Source organism: Leiobunum rupestre, chromosome 7, assembly GCF_980474605.1.
Source record: "Leiobunum rupestre chromosome 7, qqLeiRupe1.1.hap1, whole genome shotgun sequence".
NCBI lineage: Eukaryota > Metazoa > Arthropoda > Arachnida > Opiliones > Sclerosomatidae > Leiobunum > Leiobunum rupestre.
This window is the reverse complement of record NC_143390.1, coordinates 40,551,358-40,569,974: the sequence shown is the minus strand read 5'-3', so window position 1 is coordinate 40,569,974 and position 18,617 is coordinate 40,551,358. Positions and strand designations below refer to the sequence as shown.

The 18,617-nt window shown below is 42.7% G+C and overlaps 1 protein-coding gene across 4 annotated transcripts in view; it reads right to left on the bottom strand.

Moving 5' to 3' along the window:
- The window catches only part of Msp300 (Muscle-specific protein 300 kDa), a 121,646-nt gene that overhangs the window by 45,272 nt on the left and 57,757 nt on the right, over positions 1–18,617 (bottom strand). For 3 of the 4 annotated variants that reach the window (XM_090154641.1, XM_090154642.1, XM_090154644.1), the window contains 27 exons: positions 17,066–17,127; positions 16,863–16,958; positions 15,874–16,050; positions 15,551–15,801; positions 15,007–15,475; positions 14,610–14,933; positions 14,261–14,536; positions 13,882–14,184; positions 13,370–13,810; positions 12,655–13,305; positions 10,805–12,592; positions 10,421–10,726; positions 8,441–9,724; positions 8,038–8,373; positions 7,649–7,966; positions 7,452–7,585; positions 6,717–7,386; positions 6,023–6,655; positions 5,331–5,492; positions 4,165–5,271; positions 3,614–4,102; positions 3,392–3,544; positions 1,956–3,077; positions 1,665–1,739; positions 1,254–1,574; positions 866–1,195; positions 19–804 (listed from right to left, as the gene is read on the bottom strand). In XM_090154641.1, the coding sequence (XP_090010767.1) occupies positions 19–804; positions 866–1,195; positions 1,254–1,574; positions 1,665–1,739; positions 1,956–3,077; positions 3,392–3,544; positions 3,614–4,102; positions 4,165–5,271; positions 5,331–5,492; positions 6,023–6,655; positions 6,717–7,386; positions 7,452–7,585; positions 7,649–7,966; positions 8,038–8,373; positions 8,441–9,724; positions 10,421–10,726; positions 10,805–12,592; positions 12,655–13,305; positions 13,370–13,810; positions 13,882–14,184; positions 14,261–14,536; positions 14,610–14,933; positions 15,007–15,475; positions 15,551–15,801; positions 15,874–16,050; positions 16,863–16,958; positions 17,066–17,127 (13,064 nt within the window). The remainder of the gene's footprint in view (positions 1–18; positions 805–865; positions 1,196–1,253; positions 1,575–1,664; positions 1,740–1,955; positions 3,078–3,391; positions 3,545–3,613; positions 4,103–4,164; positions 5,272–5,330; positions 5,493–6,022; positions 6,656–6,716; positions 7,387–7,451; positions 7,586–7,648; positions 7,967–8,037; positions 8,374–8,440; positions 9,725–10,420; positions 10,727–10,804; positions 12,593–12,654; positions 13,306–13,369; positions 13,811–13,881; positions 14,185–14,260; positions 14,537–14,609; positions 14,934–15,006; positions 15,476–15,550; positions 15,802–15,873; positions 16,051–16,862; positions 16,959–17,065; positions 17,128–18,617) is intronic. The other variant, XM_090154643.1, reaches the window with a different exon arrangement.

Below are 18,617 nucleotides of genomic sequence, written 5' to 3'. Positions count from 1 at the left end.
TGAAAAGTATGAACTTACCCTAGTGTTCGAAACCAATTGTTGATATCTTATGCCCAACTCGCTAAGTTGACTCATTCTTCTGGCACTAGGCCCTCTTTGAAGTTGTTGTATTTTGTCTGTTAAGGCATCAATTTCTAATTCTTTGGCACGAATTTCACCTTGAACTCCCTTCAGCTTCTCCAACTGTTCACGTTTTTCGATCAAATTGGCGCCCAAAGGTATTATGTGCAACGAGGCTTCCATATCTCTCATCCAAGACTGAACTTCTTCCACACGCTCTTCATACTCTCGCCATTGATCAACCAAGGCCATCAAGGAAGACTCGGTGGCTGATGCCATTCCCTTTGTAACTTCCCATTGCTGTTTTACCGCTAGCAAGTCCGCCCTCACGGTATCGTGACCAACGGGTAAGGTTCCTTCGAGTACCAGCTCCAATTGTTGTTCAGCTGCTCTAAGCTTGGGTTCCTCTTCAGTAAAACTAACTTCGATGGCTTTTACTCGTTCCAAATTACTCAACAACGAAATGCGATCCAAGGCTGTATCCGAGCACATAGCGATTGTGGTTTGTGTCGCGTTCAGGAATTCCAATATGTCATGGACTTGTTTACTAAACGACTCGTGTTTGGCTACGATGTCGTCGTACTGGTGGACGTACGAAGAAGCTTTTTCCAACAAGGCTTTATGTTGTTTAATCATATCATTCAAAATTCTGTCAACTTCTTCGTCTCGGTCCGGCAAAGCTTCCGCTTTCATTTGGACATCTTCAATATTTTGTTGGTGATTGGCGATATCTTGCAGCAGGATCTGTAAAGGCAAATTTTTATGTTGTAAAAAGCGATAAAATTTCATTTGATACGCTAAATACCTTATAGGTTTTAAGTTGGGCTTTCTTCTCGTCCAAGGTGGTTACTAATTGCGGTTTGGTTTCCGAAAGTTGTTTACTAATGGCCTCTAGCCATAAGACTGACCTTTGCGCCAATTCTTCATACTCCGACCACAAAAAGAGGGTCGATTGCAAAGATCTATCCAACCTAGCGGATCCTTCGAAAATTTTCTCATATTGGGCTTGCAGATTTTGTAGAAGTGTTTGCGTTTCTTCCCAGCCTTCCGGTGAGGTACCAACTTGAAGCCGTTCACCACACTGAACAGTCGCGTTCAGCAAATTGAGACCTTCGTTACGGATTTGAAGTAGTTCCTACAAAATATTTAAAGTTAAATCGGGCAACGTCTAAGCATTTATACTATTTACTTACCTTATTTTTAACAAATTTTTGTTGTAAGGCTTCGCGGTTTCCGCATGGCATAGCGGTAATATCGGCCGACTTCTCCGAAGATTCCGAAAGCCATTGGGAACAACTGTCCCTCTTCTGTTGGAACTGCAGATGGTCTTCAACGTGTTGCTCGCATTTCCTAACCAGTTCCTTGCAAGTAGCGAGAAGCGACTGGAACCTGGTGGTAATTTGGGCGACGGCGATCGAAATTCGAATTTCTCCGCTGGCTTCGATTAACTCCTGAGACTCATCGGATAATTTGTCTACGTTGTGTTCACCGGCCTTTAACTCTTTGAGGAGGTCCTTAAAAGATGATTTTCATAATATGATTAGTATTGGCCTGGAATACGCAAACATGGCCAAAAATAAAAAGAGACCTATCTAGCTACTCACATTCTCTAAAGCCTCAGCTACCTCTAATAGTTTAGGCGCGGTGTTGTAGTTCACTTGCAAATCATCCACTACAGTCTACCAAAATAATCATGCCAAATAAAAGCAAAAACTCAAAGAGAAATCATACGTGCTCATTACAACAGTAGGCCAACGAAATTAGATAACCAAAAATCAAAAAATTCTCAAGATAAAACATGCCTTAGAAATAGAATATCAAAAATCGAAAAATTCCATAAAAAAAATCAAAATTCACCAAAAATCTATCAAGTCTAAAAGATAACAAATGCACACCTGATATTGTTTAAGTTGTTCTTGTTTTTCTTCCAACAGAGTTTTCAAGGAAAAATTTTTAATGACGGCTTCGGCAACTTCCAGCCAGCCGGCGAGATTATGATATTGTTCTTCGTAAGTAGTCCATTGTTGGAGATAGTTTTCTATTTGTCTCCTGGTGCTTTCGATGGCCGTTGTCAAACGCCAATGATCTTGACCAATGGCGGATCTATATTGTTCAAGGTCATCCCTATCATGTGGAGACACTAGCTCTTCTAGTTTCTGTATTTTCTCAATCAAAGTGGTCAGCATGTTTTGACCTTCGGGCACATTGTCTTCGACTTCCCGTAATTTCTCCAGCCTAGATTGAAGGGCTGCACGACTACCACTGCAGTCGCTGCATAAGAGCAATTTGTCTTGTATTTGTTGTATCCAAACGGCGTACTGTTCCTTCTGCTCTTCGTACTCTTGGTTAAGTAGGGTGGCTCTTTCAAATTTTCCAGATAAGTCCTTGACATTTTCAACAAGTTTTTCGAAACGAAGGGTCGCGCTAGACAGCTTGGAAAACATATCTTCCGCGTCACCAAGCGCCTTCATATTATCGGCTTTGTCTTGAAGGGAATCCAACAGACGACGGTATGAGGAGATTTCATTTCCTAAGTTCTTGTATTTCTGAAGTTTATCCTTTACTGACTGGATCGGAGGAAGTTTTCCCAGATCCTCTTGGACGGTTTTTTCGGTTGAATCCAACCAGTTGAGCATTTGCTTCATGATGTCGATAAAAGTGGTCCATTGGTGGTTTTTGGTTTCCAGTTGCTTTTGCATATCTCCCAGTTCTTGAACAAAAGCGTCGTATCGGTCTCGGAGTTGCCTCAATTCTTGTCGTATTTGCTCCCTACCGGAAGCCGCTGTGTCCTGGTAAAGGCGCTCTCCAGAACGTATCGTCTGGTTCAGCAAATGTTCCCCGTGCATCTTTTCACCCACCAACGGTTTTAATTTGGTCATTTTGTCCTCTAATTTTCCGTCTTCTTTCAAGAATTTCAGAGTCTCGCTTCCTTCCGATATCCACTTGGAACATTCTTCCACCATTTTTAAATAGTTCTGGTGGTCGTCAGCGATGCTTTCCCAGCGAGTCAGAAGCGACTGCTCGAAAAACGAAAGAAAAATGATTAAACTATGAGAAACCCGGAAGTGTTTTACCTAGAAGCAACAAACACAGAGAGGAGCCCGATAAAAGATACTTGAATATACAGCTACATTTTTCAATGGCTGAGCCTTTGGCACTTGCAGCCGTCGGAAGGGAAGAATTTATTAATCCCCAACCCCTGACGTACAAACACGAATAATATGGACAGCCAATGAATTTTGTATGGGAATAATTGAGTTTGGATAAAGGTTAGCTGTGGTCTCCTCGTGGCTTGTCAGTTGCAGAGTAAAAATAAAACAGCGTTACTCACCCTAACGTTACTAAGTAGAGCCTGGTATCTGGTATTGCACTGTGTAATTTGTCCTCTGATCAGTTCAACACCCGAAGCTTGCAAAAGAGCGTGAGCTTGATCGGTGAAACTGTCAACTGACTGTTGTTTTTTAATGATTTCGTCTCTGAGAGTCTGATAAAATAATGTCAGTATTAACATTCAATACGAGGTGATGGACATAAGTACACCATTAACACTTACTGCGATGGTTTTTAGTAATTGACTTTTCTCATCGGATGTAGACTGTAATTGAGGTTGCTTAACAGCCGCCTCAGTATCCCTGAACCAATTGGACAATTTTTCCAATTGTTCTTCGTATCCGGACCACTGCTGGATAACGTTTTCCAAATTATGTTGAACTTCCGAAGTTGAGGTTACGTGTCTACTCCAAGAGTCTTTTAAGTCCTGTACTTCCTTTCGTAGCACTTCAGCTCCATGATCAGCGGTATTATTGCATACTCTTTGACATTTTTCCGTTAAGGTTGCCAATTTCTTGTTGCCTTCCGCTTCGGTATCTCTTAATTCTTGCAAACCTTCCAGTCGATTTTGAACAGTTTTCTTCTCCCCCATAGTGTCTCTGCATTCTTGGAGTTTCTCTTGGCAGTGCGTTAGCCAATCTTGAAATTCTTTGTATAGATCTAAATAGCATTGGTGTTCTTGGGTGCATTCATCAAGTTGTTCTAACAGCATCTATAATAACCAATATATCCATTTTAACTCTTTTTAAAAAGGAAAAAAATTGCCAAACATACCTTAGCCTTGGTACACATAGTTTTGTACGCTTCCCTCATGTTATCAACAAACTTCTGCGCACGGTTATCACCGGTTATTTGGCATAGTTGTTCAGCTTTTTCACAAACGTTATCAATTTGAGGTTTTCGAGCCAATATATCTTGTACCAGCACTTTGTGCGATTGCAACTGAGCTTTCTTCTCTTGCAACGTGCACTTCATGTCCGTATTGTGTTCAACCAGTTGTTCGGTGTCTTTCAACCACTTTTGTATTTGTTCTTGGCCTTGAGAGAAACTTTCAAGTTGTTGAAGGCAGGTTTCTAACCGCCGCAGTGTGGAAGCGACGTTTTCGGTTAGTGCCTCCCAACGGTTTCTTAGTGACCTTAAGGTCTGACGAATTGTCTCACGGCCATCGGGAGATGTATGAGGGTAAAGTTTCTCACCGGCTTCGAGCAAACCTTCAAAGTTCTCTTGTACGAGTTGATCATTGAGGGCTTCCAGTTTCGTTTTCTGTTGTTGAAGGGCGTTTTTGTCTCCCTCTAACTCTGATAGTTTAGAGTATTTTTCTTCGAGTCCAGTCAGCCATTTATCAGCTTCTTGTATTTTCACCTCAAAGTCTTGATGTTCCTTAACGTATAGTTTCCACTTTCGAACGAGTTCTTTGGCGGAATTCTTCAAGGTTTGATACCGGCTGCTAAGTTTGGACATTTGAGCGGCGATTGCAACATCACCGTGAAGTTTCTCGACTTGACCACTTAATTTGGAACAATCTCCGTCTTTTTCTCTGATCTCCTCATCGAGACCTTTCAGCTTCTCAGACTGTTGTTGCTTAGCCTCTAACGTATTCTTCAAGGGCTGTTCGCGGACCTGAGTCTCTTTCACAACTAACCATTCCTCAAAGGCGGTAAGATCAACTTTGCATTGTTCCAATTCAGCCAAGTCGGCTGACAAAGCCTTCTTAACTTTTTTGCATTGGTCCAAAAACCTGGCCCACTCGTCGCTTAGAGATTGATATTCCTGTAATATCGCTGGATGTCCTTGTTCACTAGTTTCGTCCAAGACTACATTCATGTGGGACAGCAATCCCTCCATAGTCTTATCGCCCCCTTCTTTCTGGGCTATTACCGACTAGAAAGTGCGTCTGGTTAGAGCAGTGCTTTTAGAAAAATACAAGTAATTTACCCTACCTTAATAGATTCAACTTTGGCCTTTTGAGTTTCAATGTCCATGTGTTCTTGGGTGATGTCAACAACAGACCGGAAGGAATGTACCCATTCCCGAAAGGAATCTAATTTTTCTTGATATGATTCGTGGTTGTGCACGTAATCTTCGCACGTTTTGATATTATTCTATTCAAAGAAAATAAATTGTTAAGCTAATTATAAAACGTTCGTTAAAAATAAGTAATAAACGGTGGATCTTCATGCTGATGATAATAGAAATAAATTTTAAGACACTTTCATTATATGCATGAATAAATTTATTTACATACACTTAGTGCTCGGAATTGTTTATTCATTATAAATAAAATTTTCGATTTATTTAACAAAAGTTGGTAAAAAGAATATGATTTTAACTTATTTAATGATGTTTTTTACGCAACCAAGCATTTATTTGAATTGAAATGGTATTTATTTAAATAATTGTTTGTTTTGTTTAAATAATAGGCTTATCCACTTTCGATTATTTAAACATTTTACAATTATTATTCAAATATTGGTTATCTAAATACCGCCGAACTTATTTTATCCATGGATAAAAGTTAATCGAACGCCGACCTCTACATACACTTTAAAAATTGTATACAAATTCATTTATTCATGCATATAATGAAAGTGTTTGAAAATTTATTTCTATTCGTTAAAAATGTTAAGATTACCTTTAATGTGGTCCAAAGTTTATCTGAATTGTTTTGTAAATCGTCAACTTGTTGGAGAGCGGTCGGATCGACCAGTTCATTGGCTTTTTCCCTCAATTTCTGAATCAAAGGTTGATGGGTGCCGATATCAGCCGCTACAGATTTCAAGTGTTGAAGTTGCGTTTTCTTGTCGGCCAACGTCGGTTGCAATTCCAGGTCACCTTTGACTTTACTCGAAGTCTCGGACAACCAATTTGTAACCTGTTGGCAGCTGTCTTCGAATGTACTCCACGCCATCAACAAACACTCAATGGCTTTAACCTTCTCGTTAGCCTTGGCCCACTGAGTTTCCCATTCCTCGCGCAACGATCGAATCTCCGATCGCACTTGGTCGCGTCCTTCGCTATCCATATTCGGATAAATCGACTCTCCTTTGTCCACTACCGCGTTCAGCAAAACCAAACTATGCTCTTTTCGGTTAAGTAGATCCTTCAGAGTCTCCAAACGTTCGTTCAGGGCGTTTCTATCCCCAGTAGTGTCCATCGAAGACCTTAACTTGCGTTCCATGACCGTCAACCAAGCGCGTAGATCCGTTTTGGCCTGCTCATAAGCGGCCTGGTTCTTAGAAAACTGGTGGGTTCTTTTCAGGGATTCCTAAGAGAAATCGAAGCGTAAATATAGGCAGTATCAACTATAATAGAACATGGCTACATACCTCTAATTGTTTTTCCAAATTGTTGAATCTAGTTTGTAGCTGTCCAACTTGAGAGGCTACTCTGGATTCTGGACTTTCTTTGGAAATTTCTTGGCTCAGTTGATTTAGGCTTTCTAAAGAGCTACGGCGCTTAGAAATTTCTTCCTGCAGAGCCTTTATGCTGTTGATTCTTTGGTCCAAGCTCTCCAGCTCCAGCTGGGGCGATGTTTCGCTTTTAACCCTAGCTTCGGTGTCCCTGAGCCACGAACTTAATGATTCCAGAGAGCTCTCGTACTTCTTCCATGTGGAGAGCGATTTCTGTAAATGACTCTTGGTAGAATTGAGGTTCTTCACGAATGAATCCCACTCAGCGAAGGCTTGATCGCTTTCGACCATCAGCTCCTGGTGCCTTTCGGGCGGAACTGCCCTCAAAATGGCGCTAGTTGCGGTTTCCAGAAGTAACTTTTTCTCTTCTCCCTGCGGTAAATTGCCCTCCAGTTCCTCCAGCGTCGTCATTTTGGCTTCCAGGCTAAAACGATCTCCGGCCAGATCGGGTTTGCACCACATAATTTTCTCGGTTTGTCCAAGGACCCATTGTTGAAAATCTTGCAGAGTATTGTGATAGTGTCTCTCCAAAACGGAGAATAAATTAAATTGAATTTTGTGCGCTTGAGATTTCAAAGCGTCATATCTTAAAATTAAAAGTTTATATTAAATACAAATCGCTCGACTCCTTATTCTTTATGGGTTATTTACCTCTTTTGCAAGCCATTTGCTTCTTTTTGCAAGCTACTGATGTCTAGCGTTGAATGCTCTTTTTTAAGGGAATGCAGTTTATTGGAAACATCCTCGATATCGGGGGCGTGTGCCACGATCTCCATATCCAAACGCTATATTACAACAAATATAATTAAAGCTACTCCAGACGTATTAAATATAAGTGAAATACAAACCCGGCATTTTTCGAATCTCTGGAAAATGACTTCGTCATCGCCGCTGCTATCGTCACACGACGTCAAAGCTTCTTTGGTGTTCTTCAACCAATCATTAATAGCGGACATCTCTAGTTTAATTTCGCCTTCTTCTCCGGCTAATTGTCCCAGTAGTTTTTCTAGGGCCGACGACATTTCAGCCGCTTGATCGAAAAACGATTTCAAAACCGACTGAAGCGAATCTAAAGTTTGAATGGATTGGTCGTCGTTCAATTTCTCTAATGCGGAACATTTTGACGAGATATTTGCCAAGTTCGGTTGATGACTAGATAATTCTGCCTGTTTTTTTTAAAGTAAATCCTTGTTGAGTAAACACTATATGGTAAATTCGAAGACTGTTTAATAAATACCTTGTATCGATCTAAAATACCCTGAGCGTTATCCTTATCGGACATTCTTTCAACTTGGGCAGACATTCCGTCACAAACGTCAGATAGCCAAGTGATCAATTCCTCTTTGCTGTCGGCTATTTGCTGCCAAAGAACTAATTGAGATTCCAGATTTTGAAGTTTCTGTAAAAGGCGATCCCAAACTCGTTGCCACGTCTCTTGGACTTGTTTGAAATTTTCCCTGACGTGAGACGGATTCATAGTTTCAACCAGACTTAGTTTATCGGCCAATTCCATGGACCTTTGAGCGAAAGATTCCATAGTGGAACGTTTTGACTTCATAGAATCACACGCGGCCTGAAATCGAGATTGTTTTTCAAAATAAACCGACGCTGAAAAAGATTAATCAAATTGACGATCTTACCTTGACTTTTTCGAGCATTTGTTCAACTTGCGTTTGATCTGAAAGAACCGAATCCGGCTTCTTCGAGGCTTCCTCGGCCGATTTCAAAATATCCCGAAGTTCCTTTTCAGAACGCCGACACTCCTTCCACAAGTCATCGATGGTGGTTAGTAGTTTCACTTTTCCGGTTAAATCACTGGTAACTCTCTCCCAATTCTTATCCAAACTGGACAAGGTGCTTTGCACTGTTGCGAAGGACGAAGCGTCTGAGCCAATCAAAGCGTGACCTTGTTGATGGGCTTCTTCGTTCTTGGTTTTGTAAGTAGGTATACTGTCTTCTAGCTCCTTAAAACGTTTGGATAATACGGTAACTTCTTCGTAAGATTCCGATGTAATCGATTCCCCTTTCAACCGTTCGTCCAAGTTGTTGAGCCAGTCGTTGACCTCCTTCACCTGATCTTGGAATTGTTTCCATTGGCTGTCTAATTTGGTTAACTCTCGCGTTTTATCTTCTAGAGTCCTCGAAACTTTGCTGATGATAATATCGACACTCTCCAATAGCTGCACAATCGTCCACGTTCGATCGGACGAATCTTTCATTTTCAGCCCGGCTTTGATTAATTTCTCGTCCAACTGGGCGGCTGATGGTCTCTTGTCGTTGATTTGTTTACGAACCGACGTGACCTCCTCTTCGACTTCTTGCAAAGTCTCTTTGGTAGCCGGAGTTGATTCGATCCTCTGCAAACCCAATTCCAATTGCTCCCTCAAGTCCCTTAACCACGTCTGGAACTCAATTAAAGACAAGAGAATTTGAGTTTTCTCGTCTAGCAGGTCTTCGGTATTCTGGTAAGCCGCTGATAAATGGGAATAGCTCTCGCGTACTTCCACAAGTTCGCTTTCTTCGCAAGTTTCGTCCAACTTCTTAACGTCGTTGTATATGGTGTTAAACAAATCGCGTTTGACCACAGTTTCCGATTGTAGAGCTTGCAATTTCTGTCTGACGTTATCGACTTGAGGGATGACGATTTCGTCAACCTTCTCGGCGCGGGACTTGACATCGTCAACCCAAGTAGTAAACTGCGAAATACGCTGAAGAAGGTCTTCTCGATCGCGAACCACACCGGCCACGCGCGCCAAATTGGCTTGAAAGAGTTCGTTGGCCTCGTCCGTTCTTTGTCGAAGGTCGGCCAGCCGGCCCTGAATGGTGGCCAACGCCTTCTGGGCCATGGCGGCAGCTAACCCATCCCACGATTTTTGGAGAGAGCCGAGTTGCTGTTGACGTTCGGTGACTTGAACGACTAAATTCTGCAATCAAGAAGTTATATTACCAACAGATTCGGCATTTAAGGTTATTCGAAATATAAATAAACACGCTCCCCACCTGGCCCTAACGTTTACATTCTCCTAGACGTCTTTCGGAGATAATATTTAACTGTCTCTAAGATAAAATACCAAATAATCCCACCTCCCCGCAATAGTCGCGTGCGTGCATCTAGACTGCGATTTCTGGATGGTATACCGGATGGCAGAGCCATACCCTAAATAGCGGCCTCTTTTGAATAATGGGCCAACCACCGCCGCCACCAAAAATCGTATTTATGAACAAGGGACAAAACAATAAAGCGCGGAAGAAACGAACACCTCCGAGTGTTGTAGAGAAGAAGGAATCGGTTCTATCTAAAAGTCATTCTCCCCTCATTTTCTAAAAATACCTATTCCTCGAGAGACAGCGAAATAAGGGGACTCTTTTTCCTGGCTAAGCTACGTCAGCTTTAAAAGAGCTAAATACAGTGAAAAAAACGCTTCATCTGATAGCTTTGGAAGCAGCTCGCTCGAGGATTTTTCGATGGGGAAAAAATGACGTGCCGATCTTTTAATAACTCTCTCCTCGTTTTCGAAACTAGGAACCAGTGGTACTCTAAGAATTTATTCTTTTTTTTTAAAAATGGCGAAGAAAGTTAAGAATAAGGTGCTCCTAAACCAAAATATAAAAACTAATACCTTCAGTTCTTCTTTTTGCGTTTCAAGTTTTTTGAGAATAGCCGTATCCAAAACGGGTTCTTCGACGGCTTTCTGTTCCGTTTTGGTGATCCACGTTGTCGTTTCTTCGACTTCAACTTCCAGTTCCTCCCAACGTTTGACCGTGTTCTTAAGGCTCTTGATCCATTGATCTAACGTGTTCACCAATGACTGCCATCGGTCTTGAAGGTCCTGGAAATCTCTGGACGCGTCTGGTTCCTCCGATTCGATGGTAACGATCGTTTCTGATAAATCCCCAACTTTTCGTTTGCAATGTTCTTGAAATTCCTGTTTATTATTTTGGAAATGATAAATTAGCGATTCATATTTTAAAATTAAAAAGAACCAATTAAATCGAAAACTTACTTCGAGCTGTTTGGTGCGTTCGGAAGCGTCCACGATATTAACTACTTTGGGAACTCCGTCTTGTACGCGAGCTTCGGCTTGTTCTATTTCGGTGTATTCGGGTTGAAGCATGGTCTGAGCTTTTTGCGTCACGGCGATTTTCTTAGAGACGATCGCCTTTTGAGCGACAGTGGTAACTTCAATAAGGTCTAATTTATCCCTGAGAGTACCTAATTGTTGGTTTAATTCTTGAACGCTACTGTTATCTGGTTGCTCTTCGGCCAATTCCTGGCTTTCACGTTCCAAAATGTCCAAGACGTAGCGTTGTCTTTCAATTTCGGCAACGAGAGCTTCGGCCAAACGCAGTTTCTCGTCTATGGGAGTGTCGTCCGAGACTATGTTTTCCAAAATCCCCTGGGCCTTGTCCAGCCATTTCATGAACTCTTCCAATTTGCAGTTAAAATTCGTCCATTTTTGAGTAGTTTTCTCCAAATAAGTGATCCTTTCCTTCATAGTGGTAAGAACCATTCGAACTTGTTGCTCCATCTCCACAACCTCTTTTTCTAACAACGGTTGTTGTTCCGGAGATATTTGACTCTTCAGATCGTCGCACAGTTCTCTGAGTCTCCTGAGCATTTCTTCCGTGGCTTCCCTCAATCTGATGCTAGCTTCTTGTTTCGCTTTCAGGTCAATGTCCAAAGAAGTAGGAGATGGCGTGGTCGGAATGCTTTTCAATAGATCTTCAGCTTCTTTCAAAAGCCGCAGAATCTCATTCTTTTGTTGTTCGTAGTCATTCCAGGACTTCTCGGCATCCTGCAGCTTTTTCAACTTATCCCTCGACTTCTGGTAGAATTCTTCCCAGTGAGTCTCCATTTGGGTAACGTCGGAAGTGACAAAAGTGGGAGCTTTGGGGTTCTTCACAAGCTCCTTTCCTTTGTGGATACTGGCTCGCATTTTGTTCTGTTCAGCTTCTAACTGAGACACAACGGCCTGCTGCTTTTGTATCGACTCCTGAAGTTTCCCGAGATCGTCGTGGGCCACGTCTTCAACGTTTTCAGCAGCTTCTTTGATACCTTTCAACCATTCTCCGAACTGGTGAACTTCTTGCCGGAAAATGAAGCATTTCGAGACCGTTTCGGTATAGGATACCGTAGTCTCGATTACGGGAACTAAGGTTTTGTATCGGGCCAATAAGGCGTCCAGCCTCTCTTTCTCAGTGCTGGCGTCGTCTGCCGGGAGTTTCGGTAGCATAGCCTCCAATTTCTGGACCAACCATTTAATATCGCTTCGTTTGGATTCGACGTTGGCGCAAATCGCTTCGAACCTCTCTCGAAGGGTTTCGAATTCCGACTCCGTCGAAAGATCAGCAGTTAAGGCGTTGGAGCTAACGTCCACTTCGTCCATCCAGGACAAAACTGCGTTGAATTTGGCGCAATACTCTTGCCAATCTTCCATTAACTTGTCCATCTGAGCGTGGACCGTGCCGATCCTTTGTACCGTTTCCTCCCAGACTTGACAGTATCTGGAGTAATTCTGGGTTAACGTACCGCCATCGGGGACGATAGACTGGTATCGTTCGCAAAGCTCGTGCATTTTAGTGAGGTTATCTTGAATGGAAGACATGGAGGAACCGGACTGAAAGAATTCTTTGTGTTGTTTCAAGACGCTGTCCATATCGGAACCCTGATCTAGCCTCTGCTGTTCGTTATTAAGCTCGAGCTCAATAGTGTGAATTTCCCTGGCAAACTCTTGTTCCAGCAAATAGAATTCTTGGACTATTATACGTTGGGGCATTTCGCGATGTACGACCTAAAGTACAACCCAACTAATAAGTATACGACATCTGACATTAAATAAAAATTAATACTTACGTCCCATCTTTCCTTTAAAGCTCTAACTGTCTCCTGTACGGGTATTTGACTAATATCGGGCAAGGTAGCCATGACGTTACCACTGGTGGTGATAACGCTAGTAATGATATGTTCGTGAGGAAGATCGAAAAAGTCTTTTTGTGCTTGTATTTGTTTTTCGCCACTGGCTCGTTCAACAATTAACTTCTCCGCCATTAACAACCATTCCTTGGCGGCCACGACGCTGTCATCAAACTGTTTCCATCTTTCGGCAGCTTCTTCCATAGCTTGTTCCCATTCTTGGGCCAACGTGAGGCAGCCCTGGAACCGGTCATTCAGGAACTTCATTTTGAGTTGGATCTCAGAGGTGTCGATGACTTGAGTCGACGCCGCATCTTCGACGATCGAGCGGTATATCTTGTTCTTAGAGTCTAGCAAAGACTTGAAATACGTCGCTCGCGAAAAGAAAGCTCTGTGTTTTTCCAGCTGAGAATTAATTTGATCCGTGTTGCTAGGAACGATATAAGAAGACAAAAGGGCCTCGGCTTCGTCCAGCCACGTCGAAACTTCACCCATTCCAGGTATCAATGCTTCGACGTTTTCGGCCAATTGCGTCACAGCCTGAAGTCGAGTTGTCACGTTGGATTTTATCGTAAGCATCTCGTCTTTTATCTGATAAAATTAAAGCGGAGTTAATAGCTTTAAGTTGCAAGATCTCAAATTTTAAGCGCAATACCTTCTTAAGACTTTCCATGACGCTTTCTACTTCAACGGGTGTTAAATCTCTAACCAAGGCTTGGGCTTTCTTGGAAGCACCTTTGTAAACTTTGTTGTAATTTTCTAAGTCGGTATTGGCGTCCCTCAATTTAATGGAGGATTCTCGAAGTTCGACCGTGTTGCATTTAACTTGCGTGGACAGTACGTGACGGATTCTAATGACGAATTGCTGCAGCTGAACGAGATCCTTCTGGTATTGATGTCTGGCTCTAAGTACTTCGCCGGCGGTTAGGTATTCTTGGATTTTGGGATACAGCAGTTCCCATCTCCTCCGGATCTCCTGGATTTGTTTCCTAATCTCCAAGGATATGTCTTCTCGACATACGGCCACTAGGAACTCACCGGCTTCAAGGACGGAACCAACGCAGTCTTGCCAAGTTGGAAGATCTTGGAAGAATTCCTGTCGAATGAAAATTAACGAGTGAGCAACCGATTTTAGTTTCCGTACAAGGAACGAAAATATAAACTTACGAGTTTTTCGTCTTCGGTAAGATTGACAACCCTTTCTGCTCGGGTCATCCAGTCCATTAGCGGACTTTTACCGTTCAAGTAACGCTCCCAGTGAATGACAACCTCGCGAACACTGCCTTCGGCCGATCGGAGTTGCTGGGATAAAATTTTCCACTGGTCGTTAACGTAACTCAGGAACTTTCCCATATTTTCGATTTCTTTGAAATCTTTGTTGGCCGCTTTTTGATAGGATTCAGCCGTTCTTTCCAACTCGGAGAAGACGCGTTCAAATTCGTGGAAGACTTTTCTCCTTTCAATAAGATCCTGGATAAAGTTTAAAATTATACAATTAAGTTGCCAGAAGCTCGCGGTGACATGGCAATTTATATCGCGTACTCACTTGATTCTGTTCGAATAAGGCTTGAACCTCGGTTTGGCGACCGTATTTCATGTCCCAGCATTTCAGATTAGTTTCAACGCAAGAGACCAACTCTAGAAGCTCAAGCTTCAAGACTTCCCATTGTAGAAGAAGTCCCCTTTGTTGAGCTCCTATCCTCACTTTCTTCAGCCGATCGGCTAAATCTTGGATGTGTTCGGGAACCATTTGTTGCGCTTCTGATGTGTTTTGTAGCTGCCTAAATCTTTCTTGGATGCCTTCAATGTCTCGGAAAAATGTCTGGAAAATATTTAACAACGCCGTGAGTACCCTTGCATCCAAAAGTGAAATGCAATCCAACAAGGTAGCTTACTTGGTGTTCTTGGAGCCGCGTCCGAACCAACCGACTGGCGTCTTGTTTGTTTCCTTTGGTAAGTATATCCGTTGCCAAGTGTCCCTCGGCTTGCGTTATCCATTCGGCGATTTGACGAAAGCCGGGTACGCCGATGTTGCTGTCCAGCTTCCACCTCCATCTGGCAATGCCCTCTTCGACATTTCGCCAGCGTTGCTCGAGTTTGGGCCAAGCTTGTCGCAAAGCCGAATCGGGGACGTGAGATGGTGACTGGATGGACTTGTGGCGTAGTTTGTCGTAAAGATCCTGTTGCGATTCCTTATCGTGGACGAAAGTCCTAAATTGCTACGTGGGTGAAAAAAAATTTCATATTAATTCAGCTATCCAAGTTGATATTTGGGCTGTAATTGGCACTTACAGCGTACTCCCATTGGAAGTTAGTGATCGGTTGGTGAGTGTTGGCCAAAACGGCTTCGGCTCCGTCAAGCCAGTTGGCCAACTGTTCGATGTCGTTCGTTCTCGGTGTCGGTGGGGTTGGAAGGGTGGGCGAGGTAGTCGCGGTCATCAGTGACGGGGCGCTCGAAGCTGTCACTTCGGGCTCTTGGGCGGCGTAAGTTTCGGGGTACTTTTGGAGAAATTGGGCCACGTAGGTCATAATGGATTTCTCGTCAGGGTGAGGCACGTCAACGTCTTCCGGGTCCAGCCACCGACCGATACCCAGTTCGGTCTCGGCTAACCGGAAAGCTAATTCGAGGCGCGCCAAATTGGACGCATTCATTAAGGCATCGAAATTGACCAGGCCCGGTTTGATGCGTTGGATCATGGCTAAGAACGCCATGCCGTCTCTCCAACTCTTTCCAAAGTCGTTCACTTGGATTCCGAAACGCCTAAGGACGATAACTCCCCTTTATAAATCGACACTGGGAAAAAGGCGCGATAGCTAATAATTCGAGAAGACTTACTGGCTAATGCTGTTTTTGACCCATTGAAGCAAAGCTTTCCTAGCACCGCCCTTCCACCTTTCGGCTACAGAAGTTTTTTTGGCAGGCGTGGCGACTCCGGGCGAAACCCCCGCTTTCGCCCGTCCGGGGTCGGGACTGGGCATGGGACTGACCTTGGCTTGCGCGTTCAGTCCTATGCTGTCCACGCTGCTGGAACTGCTGGCGCCGATTCGACCATACTGCTCGGCCAGCAGTCGCGTATTTTCTTCGATCTAATTGACGGGGAAGACAAAAGATGTTAAAGACCTTCCTAACTTTAAAAAAAAAGTAACCCAGATTCTTACTTGGAAGCATAAAATGATGGTCCATACCAAGCCTAAAACAATAGCTGGTTTGCCATCTACGATGTCGGTTGCGTTGATATTTACGAGTTTGACTCTTCTTCGTTCGAGATATCTCAAGACAGTGTTGACGTTGCTGAGAAAATGTGGTCGTCGAAGTCTGCGCCCTTTCTCGGCGTGCTACCATTCCCAATAAGACCTAAGTGAGTTCTATGCCTTCCACAATTAGACGCTTCAATAAAACTCTCTATTAACTCCCCCCTGCCCATCTTCCTAGCCCACTCGGGGTCCCTGAACGAGATATTTCCGTTTGGTCAGTTTGAAGACTGACTTGACTAGCCAAAGAAGATAACAACGTCGGAAATTTCAAAAGCCTGTAGGAGGAAGTGACAGGAATACTGGAGGTTAAATTTCCTTTAAGATTGCTTTTCATTTGTGATCAGGGAAAAAATCGTCGTTAAGCCTAACACTTTTTACGCGTCCAAGCTCACCCTCGGGGCATTTTTTCCCTTATCGAACCATCTTATTTTCTCAAATCCAAGTGACCAGGAATAATTGGTACGTTAAAACTCACACTTGTCAGTGTATTAATACTCCCTGGCGAATAGGCACTAGCTTAAATAGTTATTTTTCTAACGTGGCCTTCTTGTTTAAATGTTGTTCTTACGTCACAGTCTCTTACCTTTACAAGTCTACGAGCACTACAGTCCCGAAAACGTTTTTCCCAGCGCGCGTGTGAAGAATATACAAATAAAGCGGTGTCTTGTGACATAGGAGCAACATTTTATTCTCATTAACGCGCTCCTTATTTTAGCGTAACGTATTTTTTATTTGGGAAAGTTCGTGCGAAATCACTCGAGCCCGTTTACGCTAAAATATCAAGACACGGGTGGAACTTTTTAACAAGTTCAATAAGACAGTTTATGCTGGCAACTATTGCTGAATCGTTTTTATTGAAGCGTCATTTAACCCTCTCACCACCCGTAACTTACCAGTGTTTCGTTGGCGAGTACGTCCAATAGCGCGATAAGTACGGTGCCATCTCTCAAGTCCTCCACCAAATCCGAAATCCCGAGTGGTGGGATGTGCTACGCGTCGAGATAGTGTTCAAAGAGAAATAAAATCAATACACGTCGCCCCATTACGCAGATCTGATGAAATTCGGAAAAAAAGTAATTGATCGGTTTTAGATTACCTGCGCTAAGAAGTGGTTCACCCAGTTCGTGAACACTTTCTTTTGGACACGTTCCTGTTCCTCTGAAAATAGAAATAACCAGGCGTTAAAAGATGGATGAATTACACCTATAGGACCGATCACATCCAACGGGACTTTTAAAGCCATACTAAAATATTTGTTGCCTTAGAAGTAACTTACGGCACTTGTACATAAAACAATGAAGATTAAAAATTGCAAAAACCACTTCTTGTACAATAAAAGGTTTATTTAAATCTTTAAAAATTTTAAATTCGGACGACTAGTTTCGCCACCATTCGGGGGCTTCGTCAGCGGATCGATTTTGTTGGCGTAATCTTTGTCCTTTAATGAAAACTTAACTAGGTGTCTTTTGGAAACAAGTTAAATATTTCACCAAATTTACGAAGCACCACTCGACTTTTAAAAGTATCCGCGTGTCTACGAGGATAATTTCTTTACACTAGCGCATTAAGGGTTCTGTTGGGTGTAAGTGGTTCGAGATTACGTCAAATATTAAACGACATCCCAGAAAACCATAGAGTTAAAAATCTACATCCCAAAGTTGTGATTACAAATTTGAAGGGTATGTATGAAATTCAAGATATAATTTAATTTCGTCGATGGTACCTAAGGGATTTCCAAGAACTATGGAAATTAAGATATTGAAAATTCTGAGAAAAAGGCTTGATTGTAACATTTCAGACGGCGCGTAACGAATTAGTGGGTCCCACGCAGCCCAATCGTTTAAGCGCGAATCCGACCATTAACCCTTATTTGCACCTGGAACGCGGGCCTTCAATAGGCAAATATAGGCGGAGACGTTTTCACCCAAAAGACTAAAAGAAGGGGGGATTGACAACTCCGGGTAATGGTCAAAAACGGACACGCGATAGAAGAAAATTGGACACACGACCGAACGAGATGAACCGCCTCACCTTCGTCCCTTCGTCCCTTTCCGGACCAAAGTTTATAACGGAACAACGCCTTACTAAGACGAAAATCTAGAATAGAATTGCCCTTTATAGGTGAAAGGTCAAAATACTAATAAGATAACTCGTTACTGGGCAATGGGTTTTGGAAAATTACCAATACTCGGATCTATTTATTTCCCATTGCCAGAAAAATTTCATCTAATGGCGAGTGTCATTAAGAATGTATTAAATATTAAGAGGGTTATCATTTAGTTAGCATAGTCCAAGCACTTTCGGCAAAGCGATGCTGGCCGCCTTGATGTTGAGTGCTGCTTTTGAAAAGGGACGTGAAACTTTTAAGAAAGTGACGCAACTTTTGTTTGAGGGGGGGGGGGGTATTTTGGCAGGTTTTACGGCTACAAAACAAATTACTTTCTATTTTTACGTCGCGCGCATTCCCCCGCTTGTCCAAAAGAAAATAGCTTCAGGTTGGGATCCCATTCTTCTTAACCTTTCGTACCTAACTCATCTACGAAATCTAAAATAAATCTCTGGACGGGTGTAAACCGTCCGTATTGGCTGATATAAATGATTTCCGTCGTTAATTAATAACGTTCATTTCTCTCTAATGTCTAAATATT